Source organism: Siphateles boraxobius, unplaced genomic scaffold (assembly GCF_051911475.1).
Source record: "Siphateles boraxobius isolate OS27281-9 unplaced genomic scaffold, OSU_SipBor_1 66, whole genome shotgun sequence".
Taxonomy (NCBI): Eukaryota; Metazoa; Chordata; class Actinopteri; order Cypriniformes; family Leuciscidae; genus Siphateles; species Siphateles boraxobius.
This window is the reverse complement of record NW_027509193.1, coordinates 16,072,264-16,098,648: the sequence shown is the minus strand read 5'-3', so window position 1 is coordinate 16,098,648 and position 26,385 is coordinate 16,072,264. Positions and strand designations below refer to the sequence as shown.

At 35.5% G+C, this 26,385-nt stretch overlaps 1 protein-coding gene across 2 annotated transcripts; it reads right to left on the bottom strand.

Moving 5' to 3' along the window:
* Positions 1-752: 752 nt before the first annotated feature.
* clcn7 (chloride channel 7) lies at positions 753-19,147 on the bottom strand. Of its 2 annotated transcripts, XM_077212555.1 has the most exons (25): positions 18,936-19,147; positions 18,133-18,207; positions 17,620-17,685; positions 17,371-17,436; positions 15,443-15,575; positions 14,905-15,014; positions 14,107-14,187; positions 13,728-13,790; positions 13,562-13,645; positions 13,389-13,482; positions 13,090-13,154; positions 12,880-12,996; positions 12,622-12,676; positions 12,462-12,522; positions 11,590-11,731; positions 11,367-11,460; positions 9,907-10,079; positions 8,322-8,373; positions 8,041-8,168; positions 7,761-7,846; positions 4,141-4,273; positions 3,986-4,045; positions 3,696-3,872; positions 2,713-2,793; positions 753-2,149 (listed from the first exon to the last, which is right to left on the bottom strand). In XM_077212555.1, exons 1-25 carry the CDS (start codon positions 19,038-19,040, stop codon positions 2,063-2,065), a joined length of 2,388 nt encoding a protein of 795 aa, XP_077068670.1. In that variant the 5' UTR covers positions 19,041-19,147; the 3' UTR covers positions 753-2,062. The 2 variants fall into 2 exon arrangements, with proteins under 2 accessions (XP_077068670.1, XP_077068671.1); XM_077212556.1 differs by lacking the exon at positions 18,133-18,207 and having other exon boundaries at positions 18,936-19,145.
* Positions 19,148-26,385: the final 7,238 nt, after the last annotated feature.

Genomic DNA, 26,385 nt, shown 5'->3' with positions numbered 1-26,385 from the left:
ATTTGAGAAGATTAAGGAAAGGAGATTTGGATTTGCTCTAAATGGATTAGGACACACTGATCTTAACCCTCAGGCTCCTTCACTGCAGGTGGATACATTTAATGCTCTTTGATTTTTATGTTTTTTAATGGAGCACGATCAAAATAAAATAAATAAATGTCTGTGAATGGTTGTAATTTATTGCTGTTAAATACTACACAGATAACCTCACTCACTCATGATTCAGCATAATTAGATATACTTACATATTTATAAATTATGCAAATATTTTTTCTATAAATTATTTAATTATAATCCAGATATGATGCAATCACGTTAGCCTTCTCTCTTGAGAAACACTGCATAAAGGCTCAGAGAGATCACTGTGTTGATAAAGCATGTTTAGAGGCACTCGACAGCTATGCAAATAAGGAACAGGGTGGATCATGGGATTCATACATGAAAATTTAAAATGAGATCCTTGCAGCATTACTCATAGAATTCCATTTTGCACGTTGCATATACACACACTGCATGTTTCCCAAAAATAAGAAATCGTTTTTTTAATCCATGTTTATTAGTTTTAAAGCCATCTATATGCTAGTGTATTCATAAAAGCTGACAAAATTAACCTTTATCAGATACACATTTAAAATAATACGAGATATTAAAGAGATATTGATGTCCTATCCTGCACTACATAGATTTTTTTTCTTAAATCCAAATCAGCCATTATTATCTGAGAGAATTACTGAAGATGCATTAGGAATTAATTTGTTGATTCATAGCTTTATTAGTTCACAAAGTTCAAATGGTTATAAAATTCACTCTTTTTTTGTTGTTGCTTCAAAACAACAACAATATAAAAGTAGAGATTAGGAGAGCAAAAGATCCTTGATCAATAAAAACAAAACATGTTGGCTTTAAACATTGAGGCGTACAGCATTCATCAAAGTTTTTTAGCACACAGACACCAACGTCATGTTTATACGCTTCATCTAATGTTCAGGTAAAGACCATTTTTTTCCAATCAGTGCTTGGCAATTATTTTAGCATAATCTTTCACTGCCCAATACTGTGATTTATGAGTTTGTTTTAAAGTATAGATTTTCACAGAAAACAAAAGCAGCTCAAGGCAGAAAATTCACATTCTGTAGGCAAACTGCCCTTAGGCAATGTACTACATAAAACCGCTCGCTAGTTTTAAACTCGTACCAAAACTTGCCACGTGAAAAATAGAATTTATGTATTTTATTTTAGGGCCTGATCTACCCAAAAATATTTTATAATATTAAACTGATAAACCAAAACAGAAACATTTAAAAATCCTAAATAGAACTAGGTAAACAAATATGCAAAGATCCATTAACTGGAACAATATCTGTAGTAGTCTGTATTAAGTGCACATAAAGGTATCACCAGTAGGTTTCGTAATGCTACAAATGGACATAAGAGAAATCTAAGATCAGTAAACTTGCTAAAATTGTTCCGCACATTCATAACTGATGTCTTACTTTGAGCTAACAGCATTTTACTAGAACTATTTTTATGCATAAGCAAGTAAGCATTCATAATTTATATTGTGCAGGAATAGTTGCGACTGCAAAAACAAAACCTTGTTGAAAAAGAAGAAATGCATAGTGACACATTGCCATGTCGATATACATTATCATTGGCTTGACACATCGTCAATTGGTAACTACCCACGATAAACATGTAAGGTGACACAATATTATGCTTTTGGAGAGCCACTAAAAGTTAGGGCTCCCGAAAAGCACATCTACTCTAAAATATTATAAATGTAATAAATAGTCACATAGTGCAAAACTAACATTACGTACTAACATAATGTGCTCATTCAACGCTCAAATCAACCCATAACTAACTTTTTTTGAAAAGGAGCAAAAATGTATTTTTCAAATAATCGAGCCCTTAAAATACTGAATGTCGGACAAATTTGTGCATGTTGCAGGTTTGTGTTTGGCATCTTTGACATGAGAGAGACTCTGACCCCAGCCCCTGAGTTATTATGGTCCAAAGCTGATGCTCTAAAGGTAGGGTCCAGGATGAACTCGACAACCAATCACATCTGAGCCAGGTGAAGCTCCTCCAGGCCATCTTTACCCATGTGGTAGCGTGCAAGATCCTTCCTGGTTACCAGCCCCACAACCTTCACATCCAAAGCCCAGGGAATTAGAAACTCGTAACAGTTCTGAATTTTGATGTTTTTGTAGACAATCGATAAATGGACAATCCTATTTCCTCTATAATAAATTACATTATATCAAACGAATAAAGAAATTAATATAAAGAAATTAAATTTGAAAAAATATGAATTAAATTAAAATATTTAAATAACTAAATAAACTATAATCATTTAAATGCTACAAGTGTATTTAGGAATCTACCATTATAAATGTACATTATAAAAAAGTAATATTTATTTTGAGATTTGCCAAAGATTACATGAAACGTTTTATTAAATAATTAGCGCACTATAAATAAATAGCACTAGATGACAAAAAGGTAATCTAAATCTAAACCTAGAAGAAATTAACATGGAAAATTAAAGATTCAATATCAACCGATACTGACAAATAAATAAAAAAAAGGATACTATCAGCCAATTATCAGCTGATTAATAATACTAATATAGTACCAACATAGTGTGCGTTCCTAAACAGTAGCTGTGAGTTAAAAGTAGTAACATATTTGGAATATTGATAGACTCACTCTGTTCTCATTATCAACCACCACCAGATGTCTCAGTCCGAGCGCCCGAAACAATTTAAACACACGAGGGAGTGAAGTCTCCTGAAACCAAATATGAAAAAAACAACAGTTAATAATACAGCACATGATTTAACTACATAGTCATTTCAACTAAAATACACTTCCTGGTGACATTTCTTGTATTTTAATAGGGTGTGGCAGTGGCATTCTTGTTAAGGCTTGGACACGGCATAATTCCATGTATGAATAAACCACAAACTGGAGAGGTCTCTTGAGGTCTCTGCCTCAATTTGTTTTTTCTCGCGACGCTAGTCAATTTTTATGATTTATATTACGGGTCTGTTGAATGCTTCAATTGGTTTGGTTGACGAACGTTGTAAGGTGTGCAATTATTTTTAGGGAAACACGTCTAAAATAGTTCCAGGCAGGTCTTGACCGCGTTACATGCCCATATCATTTCGCCATATGATTTCAATTATTTCAAAGGTTCTTTCAGCCTATAAAAACAAAAGAACCAAAACCCTCAACGACACGACAGTGACCAAGCAAATAAATATAGTAAACAATAGCAGATAAACGTATAGTTTCGCTTTTAGTATGGACGCTGCTGCCGAACACTGTTGAGACTCTGGTAATTCACATGCGCTTAATCTCTCACTCTCTCTCATTATCTGAACAATGTTTTGAGGTGTGATAACCGTAGTATAATTGACTCCGGGCCATTGAATTATTATAAAAATAAATTACACCCGAGGTGTAACGACCACGACACGATTACCACCTCAGTTGTGCATTATTTTTCTAATAATTCAACGGCCCAGAGCCAATTATTCCTTACATAATCAATTTCAGATAAACTTGCCTCTAAATGGCATGCAAAAACAAAAACTATGATTGGTTGCTTTACATGTAAGTCAGACAGTCTCAGTCTGTGGGGAGTTCTTGGCCAGAATATGCTGCTACAATTACTTAAGTTAACTGACCTGAGGCACAGTATATGGGGTCGGGTTCATGAACTCAGTGAGGTCCATCATGCACTCCCTCTCGTCCTGAGAGACGTGGATGGACTGAATAGGAGGGAAACGCGGATATGCATCTCTGAAGTCCTTCAGCTGTAACTTCCTTTGGATGAGACGTGAAGATGCCCTTTCCACAAACACCTGAGTCACAGAAGGCTGAACTATTAGAATTTGCCAAAGTAACAGTTACAGTATTGACTATAAAATAAAGATGAAAGTCCAACTAAAGCCATCATAATACAATTTTTCCACACCTTATGTTTGAGAAGAACAATAAGTTGAGAGCGGAGAATAAGTCCACAGATTTTGCCCGTCTGCGGGAAGAAGATGGGCAACTTTTAGTCTTTGTTGAAACTGGAATATACTAGGAGTAACAGGATCTGATGTCATGCTTTCATGGTTATGTCACCTCATCATGCCCAGTAGTGTAGGTAACCACTGGGAAGCCGTTGTGATTGGTGGATGTGTTGCTAAGAACGTCCACAATTGTTCCGACTTTCTCCACTCTGTTAAAGCAGGTGACTGGAGAGCTCATGACCTCCCTGTGGTGAACACATTCACTATATGACACTGAACCAGCATTATTTGAGTTATATTTATATAATATTGTAGTACGTATTAATATTTTGAATTCGCTTTTATTTTTACATTATGTTCTATCGTCTATTAAGTCGAAATGTTGTGCTTTTATCATTTGCATTATTTTTTAAAGACCATTCAGACTATTCAGCTTTATTAATACATTTGTTTTTATTCATTTTATTTTACTTTACAGGGGTGGTTTACTAAGTGTGTGTTTTTCTAAGTGTGTGTTTTTTTTTTTAAAGCCTTATTTTTCATAAATTTCACCTTTATTGTAAGACGCTTTCTCCTCTGTCATTTGAACGACCGGTTGACTTCCTGATTCTATGAAACCACTCCCTCAGAAACAGGCAATGGGCTCAGATTGGTTAGTTGGGCCGGTGTGTTGTAATTGGCTAAACTGCGTAGTGCACGTAGTCCGGAAACTTCACGCCCATTGCCTTTACGGGCGAAAGCTGCATGTGCTCCGGTCAAATGTACATAATGTCAATAGCCTACTGCCGTATCAGTTTGAGCCAGAATCAGACCCAGAAAGAGGCAATGAAGAGAATCAAGCAGAACCTCACCAAACACGGCTCTTACAAAACGTTTCTGAATTGTACATTTTATTATTATTATTATTCTATTCTATTCTTTTCTATTCTTTTCTATTATACTATTATTATATAAGAATTTCGATACGCTATTACTTGAAAATGCTACTGCTGCTTATAGCTTTTAATATAACTGAATAAATGACAGAGTAATACCGTTTTTTTAAAGTTATTGTTTTATCGATATAATGAACAACCGTTTATCTATTCACAAAACTTAGTTTGCTTAGTGTATCGTTTTCTTTAGGTACATGTTTGTCTTACACACACAAAATAGCATCGAACTGGCTACTATAAACAAACAGCGTTGGTATTGGTTTACGTTCTTGATCAAATCGAAAAATTATGTCATAAAGTATACATGGAAAATACATTTACAAAATTAGTACATAATTACAAATTCAGGTCCAAAAGGTTTGTACGCGTTTGTCATACATGAAATAGCATAACTAAGTGGCTACTAAAGCCAGCGCTGGCATTTGTTTACGTCCTTGATAAAACTAAAACATTACGTCTGAAATTATACATGCAAATACATTTAAAATGATTAAGTCTTACTTACAGGTTGTGGCCCAACAACTGCTGCCTCAGATTTTAAAGTTGGAACTGCTTCATGTTTTAGTAACAGTTGAATCCGCCATTGAATTTGTGTAGATTCTGGAAGCTGTCTTCCGTTAAAGGCGCAGCACAGAGAGCTTAATTACGATTGTAATTTTCAGGAACATAATCAAACATAAATTGTAGCCATTGTTGACGAACTACAGCGTCCGCAGGAAGCCCGAATACAGAAGACCTGACAGCTGGGTGAAAATAACACACTTTCGACGACTAGCTACTGCTCTCCACTATAACTCTTCCTCTTCGACAAAGCCGCAGAAATAAGGCCATGCCCCCTTTTTTGGATATTCCGGAGGGAGGGTTGATTATGGGTTAGTTACGTATAAAACCCGGGAGTATCTCGTTGTAGTCCCATTCAAGTCGTTTTTGTAGGCATTAAACTTCCTGATTTTTAAAGACGATATCTCTGCTTACAACTGTGATAGTTTTATTCTCATAGTTTTATTCTCATATATTTATATTTTTATTTTGTATTCTTATAATTTGTAGTATTATGTTTCATGTTGTATTTGTATTTGTATATGTCCACTGGAAGCCTCAATACCAAAACAAATTCCTTGTGTGTGCAAGCACACTTGGCAATAAAGCTCTTTCTGATTCTGATTCTGATTACATTGAACTTTCAGTGCAGCAACTTTGCAGATACTGTTCATGCACCAACAGCAACATTACACACTATTTAAAATTAAAAAAGTGAAATCGCAATCAACCACCCTTTTAACTATTTTAGTAACTAAAATAGTAGTAAGTAGTAAGTTAGTTAGTTTTATTTTAAGCTTTATTTCAATTAATGAAAACAATTTTAATAGTTTTAATTAATTATAAAAACACTGCACTATAGACTAGTAGTTGACCGATATATTGCAAAGGACGATATATCAGAAGATATTTTTTTTAAAAAGTTTTATCGCATCGGCTGATATGTTTTTCTGTTTAGCAGACTACACCACACCACGATCCCACAAATTCAATGTCACTAAGCTTCCGATAACTTTTTCAGTTTTTATGTAAAAACATTTTCCTAGAACGTTTGAGTTAGAATAGTTTATAAGAGCACAATTATAAGCATAATGAGGCTGTAAAAGCGGACGGAGTTTACTTGTTCGGTGGGATGATGTTAAATCTCCTCGACACCCTCTTTAGTCCCATTTAGCCACTTATTAGCAACCGCCTTTTTCAAGACACATAACAGCTTAAAAAAAAAATCACGTGTTGGGTGATACTGATGTATTTTATGTTGTAGAATAAAATGTGAAGATTATCTTGAGCTTGTGTTCGGCACAGACCTTATTTCAGCCATTTAAACAAAACCCCATTCAAAAAACCCATTGACTTCGGGACGATGGAACCGGAAGGGCTAAAATGCTAACTCGCGTCTGTGTTTTGACCTACAAAGCATAGGCGTAATATGTGAGTGGAACATGTCCCCACCGCTTTTTGCCAGGGTCGATATTGTCGCCACCACTTTTTGAAACATGTCGCGGCACGGATGAACCTAATAAAAAATAAATAAAACATCTCCAGGTAAATAACAGAGCATTTGCTTTGTTTGTTTGTTAAATTAGAGGCGATCTAGCACTGAAATGTTTTTTTTTCTTTATCAAGCTGAGTGATCGTTGCCGGCTGCTGCTATCAGTGGCGTAGATACAGTGTTCTCTTGTGGCTCGCACACTGTCTTTACACGGACGTGTGCTTCAATAACTGTTAAACGCCAATGCAGAGATTCTCTATTCGTTCCGGTTAAATCACGAAACATAATGCACACAAACGTGTCTGGGGCTTGATATACAACCAAAGATTAACATATTCGGTTTTAATGTGTAAAAAAAAAAAAAAAAACTATAAGATTGCGGTTTAAAAACCCAGAACCTCTGACACGCTTGGCAAAATTGTATCACTAGATCATTACTGTAGGCTACACAAGTACTATTCGCAGATCTATGCATTTATTCACGTGAAAATTCTTGGCACTAAAAATATATATATTAGTAGATCTCATTTAACGACAAATTAAGCACAATATACAATTGAAATCGATTTCTGGGCATCATAATGTTATTTTTTCTGAAAATTGTGTACACATATATTGTACATACATGATTTAGCACACATAGCCTTAATGTTGCATGGTTGTACGAATTAATGTTTTGAATTAATTAGAACTGAAAGTCAGTATAGCGTGCATCAGAGTAGATAAAAGCAACACATGACACGTAAGGCTGAAGGGTGTGGTTACCTGGCCGTCAGCCAATGAGAAGTAGCAGGAGCCTCCCAGTGGAGGAAAGGAACACTCTGCAGCTTAATATGGAGGTCATACAGGCCCTATAAACAACAAAAACCAGTCAGACAAACACACACATGAGTTTCATGCTCTAATAGCACAAAACATAAATGACATGCATGCATGACTAATGCTTTGTGACACCCTTAAGAAACCAAAACAAAAAACTACTGGAAAGACAAATCACCAGTTCACAAGAGACAAAAACAACCATGCTAGATATTTTGCTTCTCACCTCAACAAAGTAATCCCCCACAATTTTTGCAGTCATTAGCACAAGCATGATGGGAAAGCCTAAGGTCACATTCCCGGTGGCTTCCACCAGGATTACAGTGAGACTGAGTGTCATTCTGACAATGCCCCCTGTCAAATTAACACAACAAAACAGCTTTATTTCTTAATGATGACACGTACTTCCTTCACAGAAATGTAGTTAAATGTAGAGCACTATTAAAAAACACAAGATTGCAGTCCTGCAAGTCTAGTTAAAATGAACATGAATCATCAATAACTCACCAAGCTGGGCCGCAGCACCTATCAGAGCATATTTCCCAGGATCTGCCCAAATCTATCAGTTTAGAAAATGTACACAACACAGTAAAGTTAATCTTTCCTCATATTTTAGCTCTATTTTTTCTCAAATTTGGGGTTAAAGATTTCGATTCACTTAGTTTTATCGTGGCCATGGCATATTAACTCGTGGGAACGTGATAATATGTTGTGGCCATGAGATATTAATTTGTGGGAATGTAATATTACCATGCGATGTAAAGTTGTGGACTCGAGATCATATGATGAAGGAACTATACATTTTTCTCGTGACTTCTTTATGTTGAGTGAATTTATATTTCTCATGGCCACGAGTTAAATGCGTAAACAACCTGCGTGAAAGACTTTGTACAGTATTTACAAAATATATACTTTAATGGGTTAGTTCACCCAAAAATGAAAGTTCTGTCATTAATTACTCCAAACCCGTAAGACCTTCGTTCATCTTCAGAACACAAATTTAGATATTTTTGATGAAAGCGGAGAGCTCTCTGACCCCTTAATTTTAGTGTTTGCCCTGTGTTTACAACGTCAACAGTGTAGGACATTGACACAGACGAGAAAAAATTGTTGAATAAAGTTGTGATTATTGTTTGTTTTTTGCTCACAAAAAATATTCTCGTCGCTTCATAACATTAAGGTTGAACCACTGGAGTCACATGGACTATTTTAACTATGTCTTTACTGCCTTTCTGGGTCTTGAAAGTGGTAATTAAATTGTTGTTTATGGAGGGGTCAGAAAACTCTCAGATTTCATCAAAAATATCTTAATTTATGTTCCGAAGGTGAACGAAGGTCTTACGGATTTAGAACGACATGAGGGTGAATAATTAATGACTGAAATTTTTATTTGTGTGTGAACTAACCCTTTAAGTGACATAATATACAGTTAATTAGGTAAAGAGATACAAGAAAAGAAGGGGAAAATAAAGCAAATGAATAACAATGAATAAAAAAAGTAACCAATAATAATAATATATAAATATTAAAATAAAATAAAAACAAATAACCAGTGAATGGATTTGAAAGAGTGTTGGATGGGATAGATAAAATGTTTTAAGGAATATTAAACAATCAGCTATTGATAAATTTTGTTCAAAAGACGTCTATAGACACTATCCCGCACAATACAATTTAATAGTCATTGTTAATATATCATTAATCATTTCTTAACTGCGCTTTTTATTCATTAAAAATAAATATTATTTTATGCCAATCCATTTCTGATAATTCCAGGTTAATATGATCGCGCAGGTTGTTTACGCATTTATCTCATGGCCATGAGAAAAATATATTGTTCCCTCAACATAGGATTTCGAGGCCGCAACTTTACATCACGTAGCGACAACATAAGAATGTCATTACCTCTACAAAACGATCTCATGGGCACGACTTATCACATTCCCAATAGTTAATATGATGTTCCCACAAAATAATATCCCATGACCACGACAAAAATAAGGGAATCAAACATGACCCCTATAGGTCACCGTAAAAATTAATTAAAAATGTAGCTATAATTAAAAAAGTGCAGAGAAGGGTAAGTACTTACTGATTGGCTGGAAGCGATGACAGACAAAAGGATCCCAAAGAGTCGCCCCCAGGCTGCTCCAATGAGCAGAGAGGGGATGAACACTCCTGCCGACACAGTCAGACCATACGTCCAGACAGCCAGGAGGAAATAGGCTAGAGTGAAGACCCCTAAAGTCACGGGGTTGTACGTTCCTGAGAGAGAGATATTCCAAGTAAAATTTCAATATTAAAACAAAACAAAACTAGACTGCAGCAGCACTCATTTAAAAAAAAAAAGAAAGAAAAGAGATGGGTAGCCTGGTTAGAAGGAATGGTAGGGACTGAAGGCTTTATAGCCCAGTTATGAGGTATTTACACTCAGTAATACGATTTATAAAAACACACACACACATACATGAGTTTTGCTAGTCCTGTTCCCCTTTGTTGGATTCAAGTACTAATATTATTATTTGTAAAAAATAAAAATGTAATTGGTTTTTATTATGTTGTCATTTTTATTATTTTAAAATGTCTTTATTTACCTGTTTTTTCACATTTATTTTTGATAATGTCTGTTAATTGTTCTTGTTTATAGAACTATGTTGTCCTGTAACTAATTTAATAATAAATATATGCAATGTGATTTTGTTATATATATGTAAAGTTTGTTTCTAAAAAGATAACAATAAAAGACATACAAAAAAAAACAATAAAATAAGATAATTGCATTGGTTTCTTTATTTGTACTAGGTTTTATTTCATCTGCATTTAATTTGTTTATAGTAAGCGCTAGAGAAAGCATACCTTTCAGATATTGTTTTAAATGGCATGCTTGCAATCTGCTGATCACAACGGTCTCATTTGTTAAGCTAAAACACTGTTGGTACATCAATCTGGATGAGAGGATCTTCTAAATGCCTTGAATGTTAATGCAAACATTCTGTAGTAGGGTGAACATCTGTTCTCTTGAGCATGCTATCAAGCACTCCAGCTCTAGAGGTAGCGTAAGGCTACCAGCCATGAAGTACTATTAAAACCATAACATTATAGTGTGATATGAAACCATAACATTATAATGTGGCATTAATCACATATAAAACATGTAATTATGAAGTTATAATATAATCATACACCATACTGAAGCATTACCTACTCGATCATTATAAACCTTGCCAATTGGTAAGTTGTGATTTTGCTTGTTTAGTCCAGTGGCTGAGTACTGACTACTGTGCATTTGCAGCTCTCTGGGAAAGCGATCAAAGATGGCTTCTCTCCAGAGCGTAGGAAGATTTTAGCTGCCTGTTAGCTGGCCTGATTTCCAGCTTGTAACCAAATCTGCTAAATAATTGGCAGACATATGCAAACACACACATCCACAAAAAACATGCAGACACACCACATAATTGAAGAAGTGCTGCAATAACCATCAGGCTTGATGTTTTGTCGACACACACATTCTCAAGCCCGTTTACACCCAGCCACACCCGTACAGAGACACACCTGGAGGGTTGTGGAACAGACTCCTTACACTCCGCTCAGGTGTGTTGAAGAAGGCGGTGGCCATGGAATTATATTCACCATCAGCACAGAAGAGCTGTAAATGAACAATATAACAAATCATGTTTCGGTTTGACATTTCAGACTATATTGTGATCTAGGAACAGTTCAACTAAGCATTTTATCATATAAGAGAATATTTTGAAAGCTCAGTAAACACAATCACCTGCAGAGGATATTCCTCAGTGTGGTCCGGTGCCAATGGCTGGCAGTCATTGGAGAAATAGATCATAGTAAAGGAAACTGTAGCGGTCACCGCCGCAACCAGCATAGCCTCCATTACCTGCAGGCACGGCCGGTGAACGTACCTGAGACATAACACATCCTGTTAAAATCTCACAGGCCGATGGATGGATGGAAGTGGATGAAAAATTTAAAAGAATTGCATTTATGAAATAAAAAACTTGAGTAACTTTGTCTTCAGTCAATTTTGATCAATTTAATGCCTCCCTGCCGAGTAAAAGTATTAATTTCTTTAAAAAAAACAACAAAAAACTGACTGATCTTACGGACCACAGGCTTTTGAATGGCAGTGTTAATAATAAAGCTGACACGTTTAAAAATAAAAGGTTTGTTAAATGTAATATTCTCCAATATTTCTTAACAATATATTTTCAAACACAGATATTTTGTGTTTTCAGTATCAGTCATTAACAGACTCTATTAAACTCCAAACAAGTTTGGCAAGTCTCTTCTTTTACTTGTTGGCCTCAATTTGACATGAGGGCATAACCTAGAGAATTGCTGGGCACATGACAAGTGATTGATATGTAAAAGTCGTCATACACATCCCAACTGCTTTTGTTCAATGACACACAAGTACAATGTCAAAACCAACCATCCATTTAGCGGAATCTCAAACCTATTGTCAAGTTGCTGCAAAAATGAATTAAAATGGCCAATATAAGGAATAGATACATGGTGGCCCCAAAAATAGTTTTCCATTACACAACATTTTGATTTTCAAAAATGTTTTTCTTAAATTAATGCAAAACCTATTACCCATGACCTTCGGAATTCAATAGCTTGAGATCCTACCTTATTCTGAAAATTGTTAGCCAATTATTGAGCAAATTGAACAATGCCCCAAGCATCCCTCCTGGAAAAACGAAAGAAAATCAGAAAACAAAATTGTGGAAATTTTGCAAACAAAATTATTAAGATGTTTCATGCACAGACAAAGTGATGTACCCCTCACCTAAAGCTCCCATGATAATGAAGAGAGGAAGTTCATATAAATTATATTGCACAGTCTAAAAAAAGAAAACACACATTCAATTTAGTTCAGGAATGTCATGACTGATATAGATATACCAAAATATTATGATGTTTTCTTTCTTTCTTGTGACATTTTGGAAAGCTTTAAGGATAAATTCTACAGATTTTCCTTTCAAATCTCAGTGCTGTGAAAAACTTAAAACTGGCAGCTAAAAAAACTTGGAGATGCAGGACTTACATCACTGTCAAATCGGCCAAAGTTAATGAGACCTGGGCTGGAGAGTTCTCCAGGCTTCCCATGGTAAATACTCAGGAAAAAGTTCAGTGTGAAGCTGGAGACCATCGAAGCAAAGAACTAGATCAAAAACAAAGCAGGATGAGAGATTCAAGCAGTGAAATAGACAGTGCTCTTTAATGAGGAGCCAAGCTCTTATTCACAATAACTCACAATTCTCCAAGTCAACATCTGGTTCCAGAAAGATGCGCCTTCCTCTAAACTGAACAGAACCCCACCTGTGCCAAAAAAACACAATGAATCAAAGATGATCCTGAACAATCTGATCCTAGATTCATTCCAGGGCAGTTTAACAGCTTTTATTCAGAGGAACACATGATGTATTTTCACTTACAGCTAAAACTCTGCGTATATCAGGCATTTTAATATGCTTTAACAATAAAAACATTTTTGTCTTGCTTCTATCTGATGTAAAAATGTGGATATTTGAAATGATTTTCTGCATGTCTCACCAACAGGGGCTCCAAAGGCAGCGGAGACTCCAGCCGCTGCTCCTGCCGAGACAAAGTCTCTCTTCTCTGTGTCCCTGCGGAAATACTCGAACATCTGGAGGAAACAGAAACTTGCAGACAGGCTCCATGTTCACTGTTAGATTCAAGTAGACACAATAATACAGAAAATTGACCTTAAAATCTTTCTTCAGTGAAGTGCTTCTGCCTTGAGATACTCCTGCAGCCACCACTGCCCCTGAGTGAATCATGGGCCCTTCCTGGGAGAGAAGAGCAGATGCTGAGTCTCTTAGCCCCAAATTAAAGTCTGATTACCCCAAATTGACTGTTCTTCTATTGTACCTTTCCAACAGCAAGACCTCCAGCAACTGAGCAGATCACACCGAAGACCTTTATCACCAGAGTCTGTGGACGTGGAAGAAATATATTTTTAGTGATCTCTTAAAAAAGAGAGAAATAGTGAAAGTGATGTAAAGGCCAACTCGGAATTTGTCGTCTGCATTTAACCCATCCGCTTTAGTGCACACACATTATGAGCAGTGAGAAATGAACACACACACACACTGCAAAACGTGGACACACAGTGGGCAGCCATTCACTTCAGCGCCCAGGGAGCGATTGGGGGTTTGTGCCTTGCTGAAAGATTATTGAGGGTGGAAGAAAACGCTGTCCAAAAAACTTTATTGCCTTACAAAGGAGCTTAAGCTATAAAAGACATCACCTTTAGTCGAACAACACGAGGGATCTTCACTCCATTCAGGTAGCATTTTATCTGAGGGATTCCACTTCCTGCAGCAATGGGCTGAGAGAAAACGAGAAGACTGAATTTTAAACAATGTTCAAAAGTAAAACAAACTAAAACTATATAAATACTACGTAGTATACAAATGTACATCACGGCATTCAAAAGTTTGGTCAGTAACATTTTTTAAAGTCTCTTATGCTCACCAAGGCAGTATTTATTTGATCAAAATACAGTGAAAACAGCAACATTGTGAAATTTTATGACAATTTAAAATAACTATTTTCTATTTGAATATATTTTAAGAAGTAATTTATTCCTGTGATGTCAAAGCTGCATTTTCAGCATCATTACTCCAGTCTTCAATGTTGCTTATAATAAACATGTCTTCTTATTATCTGTTGAAAACAGTTGTGCAGCTTAATAATTGTGTGGAAACCATAATATATTTTTTTGAGAATTCTTTGACTAATAGTAAAACAGAAATTAATTTAACTGTCACTTTTGAACAATTTAATGCATCTTTGCTGCATAAAAGTATTAATTTCTTTCAGATTTCAACAACAAAATTTAAAAAATAATTTGTTTTCAATAAGTTGAGAAATATAATTAATAATGCAGTATGCTAGTATGCTATTGCAAACGCAGTCAAATTCTGCTTTCTGCTTGAGTACATTGTTTTGAAAGAGCTGTATGATTTCTTTAAAGTGACTCTGAAACACAGAAGGGAAGCAGAGGTCACAACATAAATATAATTTGGACAGGAAGAAAAAAAACCTCAATAAAAGCAACAGCGATAGCGCCAACCATCACAAAAGCAGAGTTCAGCACTGCCCACAGTATAAGAGAGATGGACAGGCCTCCGAGCTCTGTGAATTTCTCAATGTCTGAACATCTGATTAAAGAAACTCTGAAGCCAGTCAGAAACATCACATATCAGATTAGCACTGTATTAAAAATATTATTGAGGTATATTACTGCATAATAACATCAACATTTTTTGTTTTTTTACACTAAACATTGCTATTAATAGTCTTTTTCCTGAATCTGTCTGGATCTGGATTGCCGTGCATCCGGTTATGGCCAAATTATTAATGTAATGGATAACACCAACTTTCATATTACAAATGTAAACAGATTGCATGAAATAAAATTATGTTGTGACAAATTGTTCAAGAACTGCAGTATATTGGCTAATTTTAATTAACTAAAGAATATACTTTTTTTTATACAAATACACTTTTTTGAGTGCTTTACGTGAGAAACCGACTATATCAGAAGATTGTAAATTACATGACTGACAGAAAAAGGATACTCTGTTTGACGACAAAGTACTTGTACCCAGCAAGACTCTCCACAGCAATGTCTATCACGCATGCGATGAGACCAGTGAAGAACCCAATCAGACCACAGATCACCCATCGCCTGATCTCCAGACATCTAAAACCCTGTGGTTAAGATAAATAAAAAAATAAAAAAATTATAGTTTAAAAAGTAAAAATGTTTTAATAAAAAAGTCATCAATTCTAATGTTATTTCAGGAATCTATAATTTGACAATAAATATCTAAATATTTTAAAGGAAATAAACCCGTCAAATCTGCCTATTCAGTGTGTTGTGTAGACGTCAGTTTTCTCCATTTTAGGATTTTTCCACCTAACGCATTCAGCTCTGTGATTGGTGGGCCAGCTGCGTGCGCATTGTGGTGGCAGAAAAACAGTGGTAACCAGTGGAGGAAAAGGGACTAAATGGCTTTTGGATGTCAGAAACAGAATGCATCTATCACACCCGATTCAACTCGTGAGCTCATTAGTGGAGACTGCAAGACCTGAAATCAGTTTGTCAGATATAGGGAGAGAGACAAAATGTGCAGGGCTGGTGGTACTCCAGGACAGGTTTGAGAACCACTGGTCTATAGCAAGTCAATGAGAGCGAATTTGAAATGACAGGAAAATCGACCAATCGTATTGTCCCTCTAAATGGGTGTGGATTGTTATCATCAAGTTTATGACGCGTTCTGCCCACTGTAAGGAGGGGGGGGGGGGGGGGGTTGACTGGGACGCTAATAAAATAGCTAGCGCTATTCGCTATGGAAACCGCAAGCAATTAATGAGGACATCGTTGCTAATTTTTTTTATCAATGCAGTTTTCAAAATCGGCAAAGGAAGACCTAACGCAGAGCTTCATTGTGTTCAGAAAGCCAAAGCTTTTTAAAGCATTTCAAGTTGCAGACTGTAAGAATGACAACCAGTGGTCCAATAGGTACTGCAGTCCAATTCTAAATATCGGAGATCGTCGTTTCTCCTGCCACCTGCTCCTCAGACTGGACGGTGCTAACACGGGTTGCCAGTTTGAGCACACGCAACAGGAACGAGCGCCAATGACAATTAAAATTGGCAACGTGCAGTTCCAGCCTGGGAACGCACATTTCAAAGTAAAATAACTGGCTGTAGAAGTGTTTTTTTCAGAGAAACAAGTAGCCTATGTGAACTTAGCATGTTTCCTCAATATATGCAAACATATTATGGTATTTTTATGCTTTAGTTATGCATACAGCACCTTTAAACCACAGCAATTAAGTGATACCCGTGGATGACAGCATCAATCAAACTAAAGCTTTACTGCTGGAATTGTTTGCCGTTTGTGCAAGTTATTTAAAATCTAATAGGTTACGTGACTGATTTTATTCTGCCTGTCTTTAGTTGAGAAAACAGTTATTTTGCAGAATTACTGGTCAGTCTGTAAATTTACTAACTTGGCGACCATGTACATTTGCTGTAATCTTGCATAATATTTTTCCCAAATCACAATTTAAAAACGGTCTGTTACATACATTTAATCAGCTGCTGTGCCAGTCTAATAATATGATTAATTATCAACATATGCTGAAGTGTCTGTCGCAAATGTGCTTCGGTCTGAGAGATGTCATTATGCGTCGGCTTTCATAAAATTTTGTTGCTTTTGTGGCCAGTTGTCACCATATTACGCTGTAATGACACACCGATTGTGTGATGCAATTCTTTGTAATTAGGATTTGCATTTTATTACTTTTTGTTTAATTCGGTGATACTATAATGTTTGCTTGTGGCATTTATTGTCAAAGGTAACATGCAGTATTATAGAAGAGGACACAGTAAGCTAGGCTGACTTTAGGTTGGGTTTACTTTTTTCCCGACGAGGGAAGGGGGTGAGAGGGCCAAAGTTCAAGAGTCACGGTTCGCTACTGCATATGAGTCTACTGACCATGTGACTCATTCGTCTCTCTTCCTCCAGGAACAACTGATTCTCGCTGTTATCATAATCAAGACTCTGAAACACAGAATGTATAGTTGTGACATTTTATATCACAGCTCTTCAAAGACACTTTATTTAAAGTGTACATGTTGCATTTTGCCTCATTTTAAGCTAAGATACTGAAAACCTACTTATTTTTCAAAACATTCCCAACAGACGCTCAATTGAAAGAGAGAGGTCAGCTCTAGATTCAATTACCTCAAATTTGAGGGACAGCAGCTTTTCGTTGTGAGGGATTTCCTTCGGTCGACTTCTCACAATGTCCTGTGTGAATTGAAAGAAAAAAATTGCACGGCCGACATTCATCAAGGGCATATACAGTCATTCTATGCTCATGCAATCAGAATAGCACAACACTTTATTTAGCTACATCAACTCTTTGCAGCCATGAGCAAACTTGACCTCATGCCAGCACATCGGAAACATGTCCTCACAAATAATCAAGTACATCAAGTCAGGCTTTTTCCTGAGTCTCCTGCCAAGAGTGGTTGATTTTAGGAGAGATTTAGAACAGATTTATGTGCAGCCTAACATGCAAATCACGAATAAACCACAAACACTTCGAAATTAAAACTGAAACTACAGCTGCATCAAAACAGTGAAGCTACTCTTTTGGAATTGAATAAGGGCTATTGAAGAGTTCTTAGTTTTGAAGTGTCAATAAAAATGAATTGATGTCATATATAATTGATGTCATATAACAGATTTTACCTCTTCGGTTGTGATTTCCTCCTCAAGGTCCACTGTGCTCAGCCTGCCTATATGAAATATACCTCCCCCAGATAACTATGAACCAAACACATTACACTTATCAAGAGTCTACGTTAATCTACATTTAGAATCTAAATCAACAATACAAAAAATATGACTAAATATTAACATAAATTACATAAAGTATTCTCACAAATATCCTGTATATATATATATATATATATATATATATATATATATATATATATATATATACACACACACTTTGTAGTTTGTGTGTATGCCAAGAGGGGCCCCACAACAATGTATGAAGCCCAGTGCAGTATACAGTGAGGGGCCAGAACTTCTAGCTATGGCTCTGACAAATAAAACAAAAACAAAAAAAAACTACCGATTCAATGTAGGTCACAGGTGCTTGCAGTTTCTTAGCGGTATAAGAGGGTTAAAAGAAATGGGAAGTTCAAAATCTAAATATCCAGAGTTGCAAAACACCCTGCACAAAAACAAGGACATAAGGACCTTACAAGGATTTACAAGTAACACAAAGGTTTTACCCATTTATGACAGGTTTAAGAACTATTTTGTTTTCGTTTCAACGCTATGGAATGACATGAAGTTAAAGCAACTACTGTCAATGTGTTGCTGCGTCTGCAAGCCAACACAATACCTTTGCATGCTTAACAAGCATGCGGTATAATCAGCACAGCAATTAATTAATATAAGTAGAAGCCAAAACATTCCAGAATGAATGTGAGTCCAATTATGTATTTTGTGTAGTCTGCATGGCTTGTCTGGTAAGTTACCTTTCTGTCGTATTTCCCATCCTCGGCACCATTCAGCAGTGGCGTTCTCTCTCCGCGATCTTCGCCTCGGCCAGACCATGACACTTTCTTCGCAATGTTGGCCATGTCAACTTTTACAATTATACATAAATTAAACCTGCGAACTGTACAACTACTGCGAACATGTCTTCTTCCCCATGACTAACAATCATCAGCAATCCCGTGACGAGTGTACGGAAAGCACAAAGGTCCAAGAAAGAAACTGTTTCTAAGGGAATTCTGGGGAATGTAGTGCACAGTAATTCTGGGTTTTGTCAATGATTTAGGTAGGTCTAGTGTAGTTACCGTACTTGGGACTGCTCTGAACGCTTAAGAACATGCACATAACTGTCCGATTTGGTATTTTTGATTTTGATATTGACCTTTTTATCAAACCCTTCAGACCTGAATTATGTTTCAAGTTTCTGAAAAATATAAAAGTAAATTTTTCCAGCTCATGAGGCTTCTATAAATGGACCAAATTAAATATATATTTGCTGAAAAGTATTTGACCTTGAGAAAAAGCTTAAAGTATAGACCAACAATTTTTATGTTTATTAATTTATTTCATGTTGGTACATTTTTGGGAAGTACACCTGTTTTGACCTGACGTCCATTGGAATGGACAAATAAAAAATTTAATGAAATACAATATATATATATATATATATATATATATATATATATATATATATATACATAATTTTGAGGCTTTTGTTTTACAGATTGCACATTGTTTGTAACAAACTAAATATCTTCGAAACAATCAATATGGTCATATTAGAGTAATTTTCTGTGTGCATCTTTCTTTTTTTTAGATCAAAAACTTGAACATTATAACATTTCAACTTTAATTGTAAGGTTTTTGCTTTATAGATCACACATTTGTTTATTCATAACAAAATAAACCTAGGAATCAATCAATGCATTCACGTTAGAGTCATTTCCTGTGTGCATCTTTGAAACAATTTCTTTTTTAACTGTTTTCTTGTATTTTAACATTACATTACTAACAGCACGGTTGCCAGCAAGTTACTGTATTTCGATTTCCAGTAACTGTAGTGTAATTCACTTTACAGTACACAAGATCAGTACTGTAAACTACAAAATAAATATTATTGTAATTTTCAAAATAATTACTAATAATGATAATATTATATTATAAAATGTAGTTATTAGGAAAATATATAGGAAAAAAATAAAGTCAATGGCTACTGTCAACTGTCTTTTTACCGACATTCTTTAAAATATCTTATTTTGTGTTAAACAGAAACTCATACAGGTGGGTATGACTTCAAAACAGAACAACATGAGGGTGAGTATGTGATGACACATAATTTTTGGGTGAACTATACCTTTAAAGGGATCATTTACCCAAAAATTTAAATTAGCCCATTATTTACTCACCCTCACCCATCCTAGGTGTATATGACATTCTTCTTTCAGACGAATACAATCAGAGTTATATTAAAAAATGTCCTGGCTCTTCCAAGCTTTATAATGGCTGTGAATGGTTGTTTCTGTTTTGAAAGTCCATACAAGTGCATCTATCCATCATAAAAGTGCATCTATCCATCATACAAGTTCATCTATCCATCATACAAGTTCATCTATCCATCATAAAAGTGCATCTATCCATCATACAAGTTCATCTATCCATCATACAAGTTCATCTATCCATCATAAAAGTGCATCTATCCATCATACAAGTTCATCTATCCATCATACAAGTTCATCTATCCATCATAAAAGTGCATCAATCCATCATACAAGTTCATCTATCCATCATACAAGTGCATCTATCCATCATACAAGTGCATCTATCCATCATACAAGTTCATCTATCCATCATACAAGTTCATCTATCCATCATAAAAGTGCATTTATCCATCATACAAGTTCATCTATCATCATACAAGTTCATCTATCCATCATAAAAGTGCATCTATCCATCATACAAGTTCATCTATCCATCATACAAGTTCATCTATCCATCATAAAAGTGCATCTATCCATCATACAAGTTGATCTATCCATCATACAAGTTCATCTATCCATCATAAAAGTGCATCAATCCATCATACAAGTTCATCTATCCATCATACAAGTGCATCTATCCATCATACAAGTGCATCTATCCATCATACAAGTTCATCTATCCATCATACAAGTTCATCTATCCATCATAAAAGTGCATCTATCCATCATACAAGTTCATCTATCCATCATACAAGTTCATCTATCCATCATAAAAGTGCATCTATCCATCATACAAGTTCATCTATCCATCATACAAGTTCATCTATCCATCATAAAAGTGTATCTATCCATCATACAAGTTCATCTATCCACCATACAAGTGCATCTATCCATCATAAAAGTGCATCTATCCATCATAAAAGTGCATCTATCCATCATACAAGTTCATCTATCCATCATAAAAGTGCATCTATCCATCATACAAGTTCATCTATCCATCATACAAGTTCATCTATCCATCATACAAGTTCATGTATCCATCATACAAGTTCATCTATCCATCATACAAGTTCATCTATCCATCATAAAAGTGCATCTATCCATCATACAAGTTCATCTATCCATCATAAAAGTGCATCTATCCATCACACAAGTTCATCTATCCATCATACAAGTTCATCTATCCATCATAAAAGTGCATCTATCCATCATACAAGTCCATCTATCCATCATACAAGTTCATCTATCCATCATAAAAGTGCATCTATCCATCATACAAGTTCATCTATCCATCATAAAAGTGCATCTATCCATCACACAAGTTCATCTATCCATCATACAAGTTCATCTATCCATCATAAAAGTGTATCTATCCATCATAAAAGTGCATCTATCCATCATACAAGTTCATCTATCCATCATACAAGTTCATCTATCCATCATACAAGCTCATCTATCCATCATAAAAGTGCATCTATCCATCATACAAGTTCATCTATCCATCATACAAGTTCATCTATCCATCATACAAGTTCATCTATCCATCATAAAAGTGCATCTATCCATCATACAAGTTCATCTATCCATCATAAAAGTTCATCTATCCATCATACAAGTTCATCTATCATCATACAAGTGCATCTATCCATCATACAAGTTCATCTATCCATCATAAAAGTGTATCTATCCATCATACAAGTTCATCTATCCATCATACAAGTTCATCTATCCATCATACAAGTTCATCTATCCATCATAAAAGTGTATCTATCCATCATACAAGTTCATCTATCCACCATACAAGTGCATCTATCCATCATAAAAGTGCATCTATCCATCATACAAGTTCATCTATCCATCATACAAGTTCATCTATCCATCATAAAAGTGCATCTATCCATCATACAAGTTCATCTATCCATCATACAAGTTCATCTATCCATCATAAAAGTGCATCTATCCATCATACAAGTTCATCTATCCATCATAAAAGTGCATCTATCCATCATACAAGTTCATCTATACATCATACAAGTTCATCTATCCATCATACAAGTGCATCTATCCATCATACAAGTTCATCTATCCATCATACAAGTTCATCTATCCATCATAAAAGTGCATCTATCCATCATACAAGTGCATCTATCCATCATACAAGTTCATCTATCCATCATACAAGTTCATCTATCCATCATAAAAGTGCATCTATCCATCATACAAGTTCATCTATCCATCATACAAGTTCATCTATCCATCATAAAAGTGCATCTATCCATCATACAAGTGCATCTATCCATCATAAAAGTGCATCTATCCATCATACAAGTTCATCTATCCATCATACAAGTTCATCTATCCATCATAAAAGTGCATCTATCCATCATACAAGTTCATCTATCCATCATACAAGTGCATCTATCCATCATAAAAGTGCATCTATCCATCATACAAGTTCATCTATCCATCATACAAGTTCATCTATCCATCATACAAGTGCATCTATCCATCATAAAAGTGCATCTATCCATCATACAAGTTCATCTATCCATCATACAAGTTCATCTATCCATCATAAAAGTGCATCTATCCATCACACAAGTTCATCTATCCATCATACAAGTTCATCTATCCATCATAAAAGTGTATCTATCCATCATAAAAGTGCATCTATCCATCATACAAGTTCATCTATCCATCATACAAGTTCATCTATCCATCATACAAGCTCATCTATCCATCATAAAAGTGCATCTATCCATCATACAAGTTCATCTATCCATCATACAAGTTCATCTATCCATCATACAAGTTCATCTATCCATCATAAAAGTGCATCTATCCATCATACAAGTTCATCTATCCATCATAAAAGTTAATCTATCCATCATACAAGTTCATCTATCCATCATACAAGTGCATCTATCCATCATACAAGTTCATCTATCCATCATAAAAGTGTATCTATCCATCATACAAGTTCATCTATCCATCATACAAGTTCATCTATCCATCATACAAGTTCATCTATCCATCATAAAAGTGTATCTATCCATCATACAAGTTCATCTATCCACCATACAAGTGCATCTATCCATCATAAAAGTGCATCTATCCATCATACAAGTTCATCTATCCATCATACAAGTTCATCTATCCATCATAAAAGTGCATCTATCCATCATACAAGTTCATCTATCCATCATACAAGTTCATCTATCCATCATAAAAGTGCATCTATCCATCATACAAGTTCATCTATCCATCATAAAAGTGCATCTATCCATCATACAAGTTCATCTATACATCATACAAGTTCATCTATCCATCATACAAGTGCATCTATCCATCATACAAGTTCATCTATCCATCATACAAGTTCATCTATCCATCATAAAAGTGCATCTATCCATCATACAAGTGCATCTATCCATCATACAAGTTCATCTATCCATCATACAAGTTCATCTATCCATCATAAAAGTGCATCTATCCATCATACAAGTTCATCTATCCATCATACAAGTTCATCTATCCATCATAAAAGTGCATCTATCCATCATACAAGTGCATCTATCCATCATAAAAGTGCATCTATCCATCATACAAGTTCATCTATCCATCATACAAGTTCATCTATCCATCATAAAAGTGCATCTATCCATCATACAAGTTCATCTATCCATCATACAAGTGCATCTATCCATCATAAAAGTGCATCTATCCATCATACAAGTTCATCTATCCATCATACAAGTTCATCTATCCATCATACAAGTGCATCTATCCATCATAAAAGTGCATCTATCCATCATACAAGTTCATCTATCCATCATACAAGTTCATCTATCCATCATAAAAGTGCATCTATCCATCATACAAGTTCATCTATCCATCATACAAGTGCATCTATCCATCATAAAAGTGCATCTATCCATCATACAAGTTCATCTATCCATCATACAAGTTCATCTATCCATCATACAAGTTCATCTATCCATCATAAAAGTGCATCTATCCATCATACAAGTTCATCTATCCATCATACAAGTGCATCTATCCATCATACAAGTTCATCTATCCATCATACAAGTGCATCTATCCATCATAAAAGTGCATCTATCCATCATACAAGTTCATCCATCCATCATAAAAGTGCATCTATCTATAAAAAAAATAATATAAAACAAATTATGAAAAATATTAATATTCAAGTTGCGCTTTAGATTTAAGTCAAAACTGTATGTTCGTTTGGCTGGAAGCTAGTTATTTTACTTTATAAAGTTTTAAATACGGATATTTTTCTTACATCTCCATCTTCCTCATCACTCCACATAAAGTCAACATGTGAGATATTTCCATCATCTATATGTTCAAGCACTTCATGAACTGTATATTCTGCATATGAAAAAGTTTCAAAAATGTATCGGTACTGTGATATAGATTTTTTTTATATAAGAAATGTCAAGCAGCATTACTGGACATATGATTTCAGTAACAGGCTTTTGAACCCACTGTCCATTCTAATGCCCAGACACATTTGAAAAAATCCTGATTTAAAACGTGCAATTCTACAATCGATTTTTAACTTTAAATAATAAATTCAACCTTTCTATTTTACATACAAACTATGAAATACTGGCAAAAATATATATAAAAATGTAAATAAAACCATAGAAAATGTTGCTTGCTTCTGTGTTTGGAGTGAAGTGCTGCCATGCTTCTCTTCAATGTAGTGTTTTTTTTTTTATAATTACTACATGCAGAGCTTTACTGCCATTTGATTGGATGACAAACGTCCAATCTCATGGACTGCAGGCTTTAAACTAGATGAAATGCTCCAGAAGTAAAAAAAAAAAGGGGGCTGACATGTGATGTCCATTGTAATGGACGCAGGGTCCGCATGGGTTAATGATTTTTTTGCAGTAGTGCATCAGATTCATGTTTCCATCAAAGGTTCCTAGCTACGACACTTTTATGACATTTTAACGAAAACTAGCTGAAGTAGACCATAGCCTATGTCATTTTCCTCACCACATGCATTTCAAGTGTATAAACTAACCTATGATATATATTCTATATATAGCCTATATATATATTCATATTTTTTCACTCATTAGGTGAGAAATAACGATGTGTGTGGTACGTGGGTTAACACACACACACACACACACACACACACACACACACATACACACACACACACACACACACACACACACACACACACACACACACACACACACACACACACACACACACACACACACACAAACGCACTGTCTAAATGTAACGGTCATCAGCTGGAGTGCCCTCGAGAGCCACCAGAGGGCCACTTCAGATTGTTATTTTCCCTCACAACTACATTTCCCATACTCACTGCCCGGACTCATCACTGATCACATTCACCTGTTTATCATTACCTTTAGCTCACCCCTTATAAGCCTGTTTTTTATCATTCAATCACTGCGTAGCTTTGTATGTGTTGCACTGCATCTCTGAGCATTTCTTTAGTTCCAGGTTTTTCAGTTTCTTGGATTCTCTGCCTGCCTCTGGATTACCTGTTTGCCTTGTTCCCAACCTTGTGTTTATTTGTATGGACTGCCTACCTGGACTTCGACCTGTTTCCTGTACATTTGATTACGTGTCTGGATTTTCCCCTTCTTATTAAAGCTGGATTTGGATCTAAAACTTTCTGGTCTCAGAGCAGTTTTATGACACTAAAACTGTGGATAAGCGTTTATATCAGTGGTTCTCAACTCCAGTCCTCGGGACCCACTGCTCTGCATATTTTGTATGTCTCTCTTATCTGACACACTCAGTTCAGATCAAGGAGTCTCTCCTAATGAGCTGGTGATCTGAATCAGGTGTGTTAAATAAGGAGACATACAAAATGTGCAGAGCAGTGGGTCCCGAGGACTGGAGTTGAGAACCACTGGTTCATATTTCATTT